The sequence below is a fragment of the Scatophagus argus genome, chromosome 2 (genome assembly GCF_020382885.2).
Source record: "Scatophagus argus isolate fScaArg1 chromosome 2, fScaArg1.pri, whole genome shotgun sequence".
NCBI classification, from domain to species: Eukaryota; Metazoa; Chordata; class Actinopteri; family Scatophagidae; genus Scatophagus; species Scatophagus argus.
In genome coordinates this window covers 12,653,720-12,668,280 of record NC_058494.1, presented here as the reverse complement: position 1 = coordinate 12,668,280, position 14,561 = coordinate 12,653,720, and the positions used below count along the sequence as shown (strand labels likewise).

Genomic DNA, 14,561 nt, shown 5'->3' with positions numbered 1-14,561 from the left:
ACTGAGAGTTTGCTCAAAGGGCATTAATGGCTTTTTCAGCAAAATGCTGTTGTTTATTTCTTTTTTTTTTTTTTATCTGTACAGTGGCTACTTGGACGCTAACAAGATATACACAAGCCACAAAACATTTCCTGGGATGTAGTAGAATTTTTCCCCCAGTCTAAAAACACTGAACTCAATATGAACCACCAAAAAATTGAAATATATGCATTAGGAAAGTGTTTTCTCAAATTAGAGGCAACAACTGTGCTGTTCTTCCAAACCATGTGTCGAGACCGCAGGCCAAATCTGGCCTGGCATCTTATTTTACATGGCCTGCAAGCATAAGAATATAATCTGTGCAGTACAATTGACTGATGCTTGTCTCAAGATGTACCATGTCCCAAATGCATCAGGGTTTTTTTGGGTGTATTTTTGAAGCAGCATACGCTCAAGTTACGTGAATAGTTGTTGATTGCCATTATTTTTGCAAGACTTCTGTTTTCAGAGTGAATTATTAATTATTATTCATTAATATGGGATGAAAATTTGACACCCCTAATCTGAAGCGCTTTGTTTATTTTCTATTTTGGCTGTGAAGCGGTCACATAAACACTTTTTACACTGTGCAGCTAAACTGCCCCCCCGTCCAGCTGTTCATTTCGACTGTAAACATTTGTACATCCCTAGTTTGCAACTCAGCCCCCGGTATCACATGGCCAGATGTCCATTCTGGCTCCAAGAGTGGTATGTCTTTCCTCTCACACACATGGTTTCACCAGTCCTTTGCTTCATTACCTGTGAGTCAGAGTAAATAACGGGATGAGTGAAGGTGCCAGGGTGCTGAAGTGTGCCACTGAGCAATAAAAAAAAATAAAAAAGAGGGAGGGAGAGAGAGAAAGAGAGAAGAGCTTCTGCCAAAGCTCTTAGCACAGAGCAAAGCCTTGACAGATGCTAATCTGCTGCTGAGAGCTGAATTATAGAGACAAACACTTATAGGTCCAGAGAGAGAAAGAGCAGGGAGAGACTGCTGGATAAGATTTAATGGGAACAGGGAGTAAGAGAAGTAGGGAAAGTATGAAGAAAGAAACCGTGAAGGAGAGGGGTAGGGACGACAATGGAGACAAAGGACAAAAAGATTATTGACAGGTCAGAATGCAAATTGATTTCAGGAGGGTGAATGTACTCGTAGTCCTAATAGCTGTTAAAGTAACTGTGGTTGAGACACACAAAGTGATGAGAGAGTCAGGGAGTCAGGTTTTTTTTTTTCTTTACCCTCCGGCATATTACGACTTTAACACAACAGTTGCCAAGATGTGAAGTCCAAAATGTTTGCAAATACAGTAAAAGGTTTAGGATGCAGTTGAAAATGAATCAGTGTCCTCTTAGTCATCACAAAGCCTGGGAGCAGAAGTTACCTGCTCATAGCTCAGCACATTTCTAGAGAGCAAAACTGAAAACAAGCAGCTAGCAAGTGTTTATGTGCAATGAAATATGTTGCAAGTGGAAGGAAAGAGGATGAGCAAAAAGAAAGCTAGGCATGCGAAATTCCCATTAATACCAAAGTCCCAATTCACATTTTCTGTCTTTTGTTGTCGCATGCTTTTTTTTTTTTTTTTTTTTGTATAATGTGACACTGGCCTCTGGCCTGTATCTTGTTAGATCTCAAAAGATCAATGGATGACGGTTGAAATCCACTTGTCTTAAAGCGGTTTTGCTGCTGTCATTCCCCCTTTCACTTGTCTTTTCCTCAGGGCTGTAGTGCAACCATGTTTTATTATGATATTGATGGACAGGAGGTCTACAGGTGATGTAATGAATGGAGAGGCAAAGACGAAGGCTAGGCATACCCAAAACATGAGCATCACTTGGTTTTTGAACACTCTTGATTTTTTTTTTTTTTTTTTTACAAACATACTGAACCATGTCATTGACTTCAATGACAGCCAAAAACAAAGCAGTCTAATCTACCTTGTGAAAGTTTCGTTTTGGAGTGGCATCTTTTGCGTTGCTTGTGCAGTCTGATGTATTGCTGTTAACAGATCTATGTAGCATTTTTGTAATGCATCTTTAAACAGCCTTGACCTGTTCAGGCGTGGACTCCACTAGACCTCTGAAGGTATGCTGTGGTATCTGGCACCAAGCCGTCAGGAGCACATCCTTTAAGTCCTGTAAATTGTGAGGTTGGGCCTTCAATGGATCTGCCTTGTTTTTCCAGCAGATCACACAGATGCCAGATTGGATTGAGATCTGGACAATTTGGAGGCCAAGTCAACAGCTTGAACTTGTTGTTGTGTTCCTCAAACCGTTTTTGAACCATTTTTGCAATGTGGCAGGGTCCGTTATCGCAGCATAAGGCGCCTCTTACAGTACACAACAAATATATTGCAAAGGTCTAGTTTTGAGACATTGTGAAGCAAAAATGTTCACTTGTTAATGGAGGACATTTTGCTTCTTGTTCAATTCTAACTGGTGTGTGAATTAGTGCTGATTTATTCTTGGTTAGATAGATAGATGACTATATTCATCCCCGAGGGGAAAGTCCGGCATACTTCAATACAGTAAAACACACAATGACACGAAATACTGGGTATAAAAATAGATTAAAATACACTAAAGGGCACTTGTATGAAAATAAATAATAGTAAAACAGTATCAGAATATACCAATTTTTCAGAGTGCAAAAGGTGAGAGGTAGATTTAGTCTATTCCATAGTCCATTGTTCATGAGTTATTGCAATTACAAGTTTTTTTCCCACTTAAAGATAGCATGTGCATTAACGTCAAAGTTAAAACACCAACATTTTTGAAAGAACAACACAAATTTGTCCATTTTTCATTTCTTTTCTCTGTGAGATTAAACATCTCTGCTCACACACACATGCGCGCACACACAACACACACTCAGACACACACAACCATGAAAAGGTCACGTCACACATATTTCCCATCTAAATTCATGTATACCCTCTATCTAACACATACACACTCAAGCACACACGCTCTAAACTCAACCTCTCCATCTCTGCCAGTCTCAGCGCAGAACACAACGCTCTGTCACACTAACACACACTGACGTGGTTCTGGTGAAAGGAGCCCCTGCGGCTGTGTGTCTGCCTGAGCTGTGCTGAAGCAGTGAGAGTCAACAGAGAAATGTTTTCTGAGAGACAGTGACTTTGGGAGGTAGTAGAAATGGTAATAAGGGCCATGGCTTGTGTCTGTCAAGCTTGTCAGGATGGTGCATGAAGACGAGTATGGCTTGCATGTTCTCATATATGGTGTGTGTTTGTGTTAGAAATAACAAAGGGAGGTCAGCACTGGTAAATGTTATCATTCAGCTCAGCAGATAAACATAGCATTGGTCATGTGTAATTCTCACAAGAATAATGTTATTTGCTGCAGGACTGCATTGCTTTCTATTCCATTTGAAATTTTGGTTTTGAAACAACCCATTTCATAATAACTCATTTCATCACAGTTCCATCAAGAAACAAACACACCCACACATGCAGACATGCTGGACTTGTCAACAGATTAGCCTTTCAGTCTGCTTGTGTGCATATGAAATTTGTTGTCTGTTCAAATACTGTTCTTTATTTGTCTGTCTCAAGTGCTTTGTGTGTGGGTGTTTTTCATATCCTGTCATTGTCGTAAAATAAACTATGATAAATCAGGATGACAGAGAGGGAAACAGTGAAAATTAAAAAGTAATGAAGAACGAAAGATAAGAGGAAGAGTAAGTGAAAATGTTTTTGAAAAAAATTTGAGAAGGATCATGTCACCATTTTGAAAGTGATGTCTTCCCAATGAAAAGCACAAATAGGATTCATGCTTCCAGAGACTCGACAAGTGAAACACAATTTGGGAAAGGAGGGGAAAGAGGATGAGGGTTGAATTGTGGTTCAGCCGCAAAGGCACAAAACACTAGATTACAGCCATATTCTGACTCTGTCTTCATCCTGTCCTCCCATCCTTTGAAACAGAGAAGTTTTGAAAAGAGAAGTGACAGAAACTGTCAGCATTAATAGGCATTGTAGCTATCTTTTTCTTTGTGTCTTTTAATATCCCCTCATCTATCCCGTCTGCCTTCATGAAATCCAATTTGCCCTGACATTGCTGGATGAATGGTGAGAAAATGTCAAACAAGATGAACAATAAATATTTCAAAAACTGACTCAAGAGGGGGAATTAAGAGTGAGTCATGTTTTTTTTCACAAGCATCTGATTCTATTCTATTCTATTCTATTCTATTTTGTAATGTACAAAATAGCTTATTGATCTTCTCACTGTATGTAGTCTTACATCTTATTAAATTGTCTTTGAGATGATTGCCATTTATTCTGTTTACTTTATTGCCTGCATCATATTTCACTTCCTTTGTGCTTCATTTGCTGCATTTTCATTTGCCAAAACACTACTCCCACCATATACTTCCATTGCCATTGCGCTGATTAAAAAAGAAAGCCCTTCCCACTCTTTGCTGTCTGCTCTCAGTCCTGCTGTTCTTTAGCTAATGAACAGTAGAGCTCCTGCACCATAATAATTAAACTGCATGTAATTTGTAGTAATTGAATGTGGGTGTGGAAATGAGGAGGGGAGATGCACTGGAGATTGGAGTGGTAGCAAGTCTGTCTGTCTGCCCACCGAGGAATGAAGACAAGAGATTTACTAGTGATTGTGTTGTTTACTTTACTGCAGAAGATAGAGAGGGTGAAGTGGACGGGGAGGATGAAAAATTAGGTGAAGTATTTAGAATTGGGCAAGAAGAGGGTGGCGAGAGAAAAGCACAAGGATCAGGGAGGCGAAGGAAGAAGTTTAGGAAGAAGGGTGAAGATGAAGCAAGGGGAGAAGTGAGGAAGAGAGTGGGTAGGTGAAGCATGCATAGGTAAAGATGTGTCATATTTAGGTGTGTGTGTATGTGTATGTGTGTGTGCATCAGCTGGAGGTTATCATGCCATTAATGTTGTACGACCTCTAAGTTCCTCCTCAACATGAGGAGCCAAACAGACTTTGGTGATATTGTCATCTTGAGACAAACCCAGGAACTGCCAGTGAATAATGGGAAACAACAGAAAGGACTCAGTGACGGCACCCATGGTGATTTTACCAAGGTTTGGAGCTACATTTTCAGAGTCACAGCTGGAGGTCATACATTTCAATTATACTCACTGCGATGGAATATCTCAAACAGAACCTTTATGGGCCCACAGTGTTATTAAGCACTGATGAAACATCTCTATAATGTATCATGTGACATCATCAATTCAAGTCTTGAATCTCTGATTTCCAGCCTAGAGAGAGACAGTTTTCTGTTGAGATTTAGACTTTAAAGTGGGAAATAATATCACATTTTTGTTTGTGGGGTGGATTTTCTTGTTTAAATAGCTTTCAGTCTTGTTATACTGTGTGTGTGTGTGTGTGCGTGCGTGCGTGTGCTCCAGTGACAAAATGACATCGGTCGCCAGTTAATTTAGATGTGTCAGCTCTTATCCAGCAGGCCCTTCTGTCAGCATTCATCAAACCACAAATGGCTTTCCTCTCATGAATATGCAAACCCCCCCCCCACCCCAGCCAATCAAAACATTATCCTGTTCTGGCACACATAATACCTATGTCTATGTACGTGTTTGTGTGCACTCATATATGCAGAAGTCACTTATAGTGTGTTGTGTGCAGCTGCGGCGGTGCTTAAAGAGATGATGGTGCAGGCACACTAGCATGGAATTGCATGTACATGCCACACAAACACACCCACACAAATGATTGGCGGGCTCACCATAGGAAGGATTATAGTTCAGAGCTGTCTCACAAACCCACCACATATCAAATGATAGAGAGTTCGCATCGAGACAGTTTCATTTTCAAAGACAGAGCTTGATCGTGCCTGATATGTGGAGACAGGGAGATGTTTTCAAAGTACCATAACTCTGCTGCAGGTGAACACTCATTCCTCACTTCTTTCAGCTTAGCTTTTCCAGATTGGATTTCATCATTTTCAAAATGCTATTTTTATGGAATCATGCCATTTTTAGGTTTTGTCTGTCAGTAATAATTGTAGTACATTTGAGCTTTGATAATCCAAATCTAAACGCCTCTGTAATACACTAGTTAGAGCACACACATGCTGTCAGGTTTTGGTTGATATTTTGCCTTCATGATTTGTGCAGTTGGATTCTGTTTAATTCAGCTCAAAAATCCTCCCGTTCACCCTGCTGTAGAGTGCCCCCTCTATGACCTTTGTCCTTTTTGCAAAGATAAACTAACATGCTCACACACAGGCTGCCACAACACCTCAGGGCACAATTACACTTTTTTAATGGAAGAGCCCTCTTTGTTTCAAACTGAAAATAACGGTGGAAACCAGAATGTACCTGCCCACACAACATGCCTTAGTCACAGACATACTTAAATGCTATACAGACACACCCCTGCCAGTGCTGTTTCCTTTAGTGTGGCACCCCACTGCCAGGATATGAAAATTCATTCTTTGATGAGACAGTTGACACATATAAATATTTACCAGCCTGGGTGAAATATGGTTTTTTGAAGTAAGTGCCATAAATTTGTGGTTATTTAGTTTTGTGTGACCCCTTCTATCATTTCCATTACCATAAAGTCAATGAGACAGACACACTGTGGCTATTTTATGGACTCAACCAAAGACATATCCAGTGATTAGATTTTGCATGGATTCTTAGTGAAGCTACATCTGGCTGATGACTGAATTTCCAGTCACTTATGTTAATTGTTCCCACTTTCAAAATTCTGCTGCTCAGATGCTGAAATTAGATGAGGGAAAACCGCCAACTTTTTGTGTTGGCTACAGTAATCACACAGACACACATGCAGTACATATACGCCAAAAGTCCCCCTCTCACTTTTCAGTAGTCCATTTAGAGACACTAACAAGGATTCTGTTCACGCTTCACGCATTTCAGTCCTCAGGAGAAATATGATGTGCCATGACACTAAATATTCAGTCCAATATGGTGGCTAAAGCAGGACACTGTGTGTGTGCTGATTTAATTCACCCCATGCCAGTGGGGAAAGCCAAACACTCCATGAAATACTATGCCAGCAGCTTGGTCCTGTTCGCTCACTGCCTTTACTCTCATTGAATCCTAAGTCTACATTTATCTTCCACAAACAGGTAGTCATTTAGACGGCACAGAAACTCCGTACTTGATTGATGACTAAAGGCCTAATAACGACTCTTGTTTGATCATTTGAGAGTTATTACTACATCACAAATACTAAATAACTTGGAGCACAAGTCTAAATATGATATATATGTATATATTTGATTATTTGGCTTCAGTTTAGAAGTTTAACCTTCCATGTTATCTTTTCCTTGGGATCAAAGATGCCATCAGAACACGTTTGGAATTGCAAGGCATTGAGACATCAATCAAATACAAAATGAATCCATGTATTGATCATGATGAGCAATTTCAACATGAAGTCTTTCAAAAACAAATAACATTGTCACACAGTACACTGTAGTCAGTTCAACTCACAAATACAGTTGGCTTCCTACATTTCATCATGGCTTTGTAGATTTTTCCTCACCTTCCTTTCTTCACCATCATTAGTTTTATCAAGTTAGGACTTTAAATTTGCTTTCAGCAGAGACCCTTATATAACTTTAGCACTACTGTGTCCAAGTGCCACCTTGCTCACAAGTAATGGAATATTTATTGTGTATGTGTATGATGGCATTTGCAATATTAATTTTCCAAACGCACTCTGAATTGAATATTCATAGAGGCTGAATTGGGTTTTACTGGGTTAAACGGAAGGTGAAAGTGCAGATATCTCCATCATAATCAGGGAGGTTTCTGTAACATGGCGAAAATATGTCAATTTGTTAACGGTAATGGGAGGCAGACTTATTGTCTCTTATCTAGATGGCTTAGACATCCAGCCTTTTCTCCTTTATGATGTAGGCTTCTTTATTCTGTTGCAGGATCAGCGGTATAAATCATGGACTCCACTTTAAGTGGAGTTGCGCACATTAGACTTCCATGTTTCACAGCATTTAAATATCAATCATTTCTGGTGGTCAGGTGCACATCTTTCTGACCCCTGCATCAGAAAGATTTCTGGTGTGTCTTTCATCGATGTATACAGTGGAATCGCAACAGAGATGAGCTTTGCGAAGGCAGACCTCATTCATAACGGCTGGTCATTTTCTATCCATGAGAGTGCAGCTGCTGTGACTACATTTTGACACACGTATTCATCAAGAAACAAAGACTCACAAGGAACCATTAACCCCCTGACTCAAAATGACATTTGATATATTATGGTAATGTATGAAAGATACACACACCCGTATTTGTTCGACCCTGATAATAAATGATCACTTTTTTCAGCATGGTAATTCCTTCAATTTACTTGACCCAAAACATGGATGTTATCCATTATCGGCCAATCACAAAGACGTTACCAGAACAACCCACCAGCACACTTTGACACATTGATCCATCAGAGGCTAAGGACATCACTCTGAGACAAATACATCTGTCGCTGAGGAGATAGCTCACTGAACTTAAGATTCCTTCAGCTGTTGTAGAGATCGAGGCAGACAATGACCTTGGACCGGAGCTGTTAAGCACCCGAACCCATTGGCTGTAATTGCCTGTCAAGCAGCAGACATGGGGTTTGACAGAGTAGTTGGACAGTGTAATCCAGGTGTTTGCGGTGTAAATATGTGCCCTACCAAATCCTGTGATGGGAGGTGAGAAGAATACACTTTGACCTTTCTTGTCCCTTATGTCTCAAACTGCATCTAAGCCAATTACTGCATCATGTGTGATTATGACAGAAGTAGGGAGATTTCCTCAGACACTTGTTACTTTGCTTTATAATGTATGAAACCGTTTGGATTATGTTGATGTATTTTATTCCACTTATTTTACTCGCACCACTTTAAATCCACTGAAAACTTGGTTTCAGGTTTCTCTCATTAAGATTAAATATTTATGAAAAAAAAAAAACTCTTGGAAAACAAAGGTCTCCAGAATCATTTTCAGATGTTCTAGAGACAGAAATTTCTGATGTAAAATAACCAAAACTACTCTAGTTTTCACAACAGAGTTTCTAAATTCAGAGTAAGACCTGATAAAACATGTTTACCAACTCTTTAAAGGAGATAACGTTCATGTGATCAGTGACGTTTTCCTTCCATTTTCATACTCAACAGAACCCACTGTGAGAGCACAGTAACCTCTAGTAATGTGAATGGTGACACTGCGGAAGAAAAGCTAAGGATTTATACATTAAGATCTGTCACTCTGGTGCATAAGGGGCTAATACCTCGCACATCTGCTTTGTGCCTTCATACAGTATGTGTGCTACAAAAACGGATCAACTGCACATTTCCCCTTTTAATCACAGGGTGTGGCTGTTCACCACTTCTTGGACCTTAATTGTCTGTTCTTCTCATTCCCATCGATCGTTGTTACAATATTCTTCTGTTCCTTTTTTTCTCTGAGCTTTTAAAAAACAATGAGTTTGACATATATGAGAGAGATTAGTTCTGCCACGGCACCAAATGAGAAAGCTTCCCATCTGTGCCTCTACCTTTCCGTCATCCTCCTTGTTCTGGGCCATTATGAGTTCAGTTCACAAACATTCTGACCCTGACTCTGTCGGTGGAATTATCCTAATGAGGTCTTTCACACCTTTTATCCAGTCAGAGTATATTCTACCTCTCTCACTCATTGTCTTTGAGCTACCATCTGTGTGTGCACACTTATGTGTTCACTTTTCAACTCTGATGGCCAATGATGTATTCATTGCTTTACACACAAAACTACACAACCCCTCCTCTCTGTCCACAGAGAACCCTCTCTGATAAGCTAGGTGAAGGAAATAAATTGGCCATCACACAGACAGACTGAGCCCCAGTGTAATTAGTTACCGGCTTTTCATAACTCATAGTCTTGTTGGAAGTCTCTTTCTCATATCAAAGGGTATCAAAGGATATAAAAGTAAGCCCATATTCAGACATCAGACTCCAGAGTGTCTGGCCTATACAAAAGCCAGTTTATGAAAGAGGTCAGAATATAGTACTGGGCGATGTGCACTGCTGTTACCAGTGGAAATGAAGGATCAAGCTGAAGATATACAGGTTAAAGACTGAGATAATCAAGGTGATGGTTTTTATACTTTGTGGTGGGGAATAATGCATAGTCTCAATTGCAGAGTAGCTATTCTAATGAGGTGAAAGAAGTATTATGGTTTAATTTTTGGAAGGGTAACTGTGTTTGTTTGCATATTGGATGTTTAGTCCAGCTACAAAATGACAAATGATGGCCTTTGGTCAGAACAGAGAAAACGTGGGGAGTAAATAAAAAGTAAAAGTTTCATTAACTAAATCAAACTACAATTGCAGCCTTGTGCTGTATGCCTCCACACACCAGTCATGTTGTAGTTTACATCCATGTGTGTCCATACTCATGTAATACATGTAGTGACTGATTCATCACGTGGTGCAACCATAATCACCTGGAGCTCCATATCATCAAAAGCTTGTGGTGCACTACAATGTTTCAAAAATGGATGGTTCTGCAAATAGGCTACGATATTTAAAACATGGACACGTTTTCAACCCAGCAGCACAGAAGATCAGTACAATCAGGTCAGTTTCAAGGGGCACATCCAAGATTAGTGTCACCAATTCAGTATCTGACCAAATGTGAAATATGTTCACAATCTGCCCTTCTGTTCCTGAGTTATGGTGTTGAATATTTGGCAGGAAATGCCACAGTGAAGTTGACCTTTGACCTTTTGGATATAAAATGTCATCACTTCATCATTTTATCTTATTAGACATTTGTGTAAAGTTCTGCAAATGTCACCTCTGTCCACTTAGATGCTTGTGGGGTTCTTATCTTTCAGTACGACTGTTGACAAGTTACTGTCTGCCCATGACACATAGCAACAGTGCAGTTGTTTATTGTGTCTCTCATTCCTCATGGTGTACCACCGGGACTCTGGCAGCTTTCCAGCTGCTGTCAGTCAAACTAACAGGGACGCACCCCTCGAGCCGACTGAGACGAAAAGGGCCATTTGCAACATTTCTGCTTTTTTCACCTTTTAATAATAAAAACTAATATTAATACCTTTAAAAAAAGTTGACATTGTTTTTAATAAAACAAAACAAAACTAAACATATAAAGATTTTATAATGCTTCAAAACAATGATTTAAGTTGATTTAAGTTTAAAACGCGATTACAACAAGACAACATTTTTGGAGGGTTTGGTTTTCACTCTTTCACTCACTCATTTTTTCCTTTTGAAGTATTTGCCATGACAGACACCAGTGTTTGAGTGTGCAAATAGGATGAGTCTACAGGTGATACTGCTCTGTTTTGCAGTCTCACTTTTGCAGTTATTTAAGGTTATATGCAATAAGTATTATTATCATATAATCCTCCCCAGTCCCAGTAAAGACAAGTGGAAACCTTTTTTCAATAAATATTTAATTTCAAATAACTGACAGTTGTTTTAGTCAGAAAACACAAGTAGGCAATACAGAAGGAAGGTAGACTGTGAGTGTTTTCCCACAAATCTCATTGAGAACATAGGTTTGGCACACAGCAGAAGGGACTTTGCTTTTGATCTGCAGTGCAGTGAAGTGCATAAAGACAGTTGTCCAAAACAAGAATACGACCAAAATCAGCTACAGTATACTGAGCCAGCAGAGCTGCGGGCCTTGTGATTAATGTGCATGCTATTCTACAAGTTGGTTATGTGCTCTACTGTCCAGCTGCTCATTCATCATCTCCTTCCGTGTCGTTCCTCCTCTCAGTGCTGGGAGGCGTCGAGTCACGTGGTGTGCTGAGGAAGATCAGTGACATGCTGGAAGTGATTCTGAAGAGAATGGACAGCCTGTCCAAACTCGACAACACCTCCACCACTGACGCACGGCGCCTGGATGAGCTCAGCTCTGCTATCAACAGGTATGTTGCATACAATTCAGCAGAACTAACAATTCATTATCATAAGATCAATCCTTGTTCACCTTGCAGTAAGTTAAAGTGTAAAAAAATGTCATCTTGTTAGCTGAAAATAATGCTTTATTCTTCATCCTGTGAAAACACCAAATCATATTTAGTTGTAATTTAAAAATTCACTCAGATTGAGTTTGCAAATTACAATTCAAATGGTGTGATCCTAATTTAGATATAATGTATGCTAATCAGCTCTTTTATGATACAGTGTCAGCAATGCTTCGGGTAGCTCAGGTGTGTATAAAGCTTTGAAGCTTACTTATCCGACAGACATGAAATAATAACATCAAGTTTAAGATGTATTCCTCATTGTCATTCATCCCGCACATCACCTCTCTATATCCACTGTAGTCAGTACTTGTATGTTCTCTCCTCTTTACTCCTCATCTTATTGTATTTCGCTCTCATCCACTCTCATTTTTTCCCCTCTTACGATTGCTTGTGGAAATTGCTGCCTATTACCTGAAAATCACTGCTGCAAACAGACAAGTCTCGTATGACCTTGCCGCTACTGCTTTTATCAAGCCGCTCCTCTCTTTGCCCTGTTAGTACCAAAACATCCAATTTGTCTTTTCTATCTAACTTTCTGTTCATTTTGACTCCTTTCATTTTCAAACAGCCTGACTAAACTCAGCGCAGCAGGAGTGATGTGATACACACTGACAGAAATCCCCTCACTTCCTCAAACCCTGTTAAATGATCCCAGATAAGCGCTCAGGTTCTGATGTGCGTGGAGGCACTAAAGCAGAAGGATAGAGCGATTAATACGTTCTGGCATTGGTGTTAACTGCAATCAATGTCTAGTAATGAGCTGTTTAATGTGGGGGAAGCCATTCTACTTTTGGGTCACGACTGGGGAGAAGTGCCCTGCAAAAGGTGCGTATTGTCAGGGACTCTAAGTAGGATGGTACATGCCTGCACGACTGTACCTGAAATCAATTTGTAGCTATTGCCTTGAAGGGGGTAGTTTAAGTGGATAGAGGGTTATGGTCAGGGTGTAATTAAGGTCAAACACAAGAACTGAAATCAATGTTGCGTGACCATCTTGTTTAAAATATGGTTAATGAACAGTTTGCCTTCAGGAACTAGACTTTCTGTTTGAATTATTTCAAAATGTGCTAACAAATCAGCTGTACAATTATATATTTTTGATAATTAAATCATCTAGTTTAATTTTCACATTTAATGAATTGTTGGCAGTGTTGGTCTTGGGGGCATAAAATATAACGCATGTGATCAAAATAGTTTTCTGTTAAGACTTAGACGTGATGTCTGAGTGACTGACTTTGTTTGCATTTGATTCACTGGAACAAAGAATTATTTTGCTTCTACATTTAAATCTATGCTTCAAAAGTAGGAATTGAGAATGACTTGTAAAATGACATGCATTTCAAGGTTTGTTTAAAATTATGTTTTACAACCTTATGCAAGCCATAAAATATTTTGATAAGGACATGAAATTTTCCACAGAGACCAACATCATTCAGCGAGCAAAAGATAACTTCCTCTGGGCTCAGAGTTCGTCACAAATATTAAATTCTTTGTTTAATTTCTAAAAAAAAAAAATTATTTTTCTTGAAAGTTGTTCTCAACAGCAGTGCTCTATGAACAATATAAAATCAAAATCAAAACACACCAAAAAAACATCTGTTTTATTTTTTGAATACAGGTTGAATGAATCCTTAGAGCGAAACTGCTAAAATAACTGGTGTGAAAGTTTTGACTCAGGAAGTAAAATGAAAGGATATTGACTATAGAAACTGTGGTGTGTGCATAGAAACACGCACATGCGCACACACACAAACACACATTCACAGATAAAGACACACATGCTTCTTGTCCTAATGAGTTTCTTTTGATGGCTCCCTGCTGAAGAGGGAGAATAAAATGTGTTCAGTGAGTGCTGGTCTGTGTTTGTGTATAAATGTGTCACATGTGTCTCTATCTATGTATTAATTCAACTGAGGTAACACTTGTTAAAAGCAGTCTGGGCATAAGACCAGGACACAAACGCATGGCAGAGGACATAGCTTGCAGGATTAATGGCCACACACACACACACACACACACACACACACGACAGGGATGACCCAAGTCTCTCTTTAGCGTGATGATTTTCATTGCGTCACTCATTTCTGCTCTCTTCCTGCTGCCATCTCTCTGTCTCTTACTAACCTTTACTCTCTCTTGCTTTCTTGCCCTATGTCCCTTTTTACTCTAATTTCTTACCACTCTTTCCTCCTCTCACTCACATATACTCGCTGAGGGGAGAGTGTGTGAGAAAGGTGCTCGGGTATGAGTGACGTTGTAAAGTGTGAAGAGGGAGAGGAGCAAATAGTAAGAGAGAGCTTTATAAAAACATATCCCAAATCCAGGTCAGTCAGGCATGCATTCACCAAAACACACATACACACACACACACTGGGTGGGAGGCTCATCTCCGAGTGAGCTTCATTGGTGCTGACACACTCCCGTGTAGCAGCGAATGGGACTTGATGTCTGAAGCCCCGGCCTGGGATTCGCCCACAGGGCAGCCACTCGTTAGAGCAGAAAACGGAGGG

The 14,561-nt window shown here is 39.7% G+C and overlaps 1 protein-coding gene across 4 annotated transcripts in view; it reads left to right on the top strand.

The window, feature by feature from the left end:
- Nucleotides 1-14,561, top strand: part of LOC124070406 (alpha-1,6-mannosylglycoprotein 6-beta-N-acetylglucosaminyltransferase B-like) — a 100,391-nt gene that overhangs the window by 22,198 nt on the left and 63,632 nt on the right. For all 4 annotated transcript variants that reach the window (XM_046410306.1, XM_046410314.1, XM_046410323.1 and 1 more), the window contains one exon: nt 11,799-11,949. In XM_046410306.1, coding sequence (XP_046266262.1) covers nt 11,799-11,949 — 151 coding nt within the window. The remainder of the gene's footprint in view (nt 1-11,798; nt 11,950-14,561) is intronic.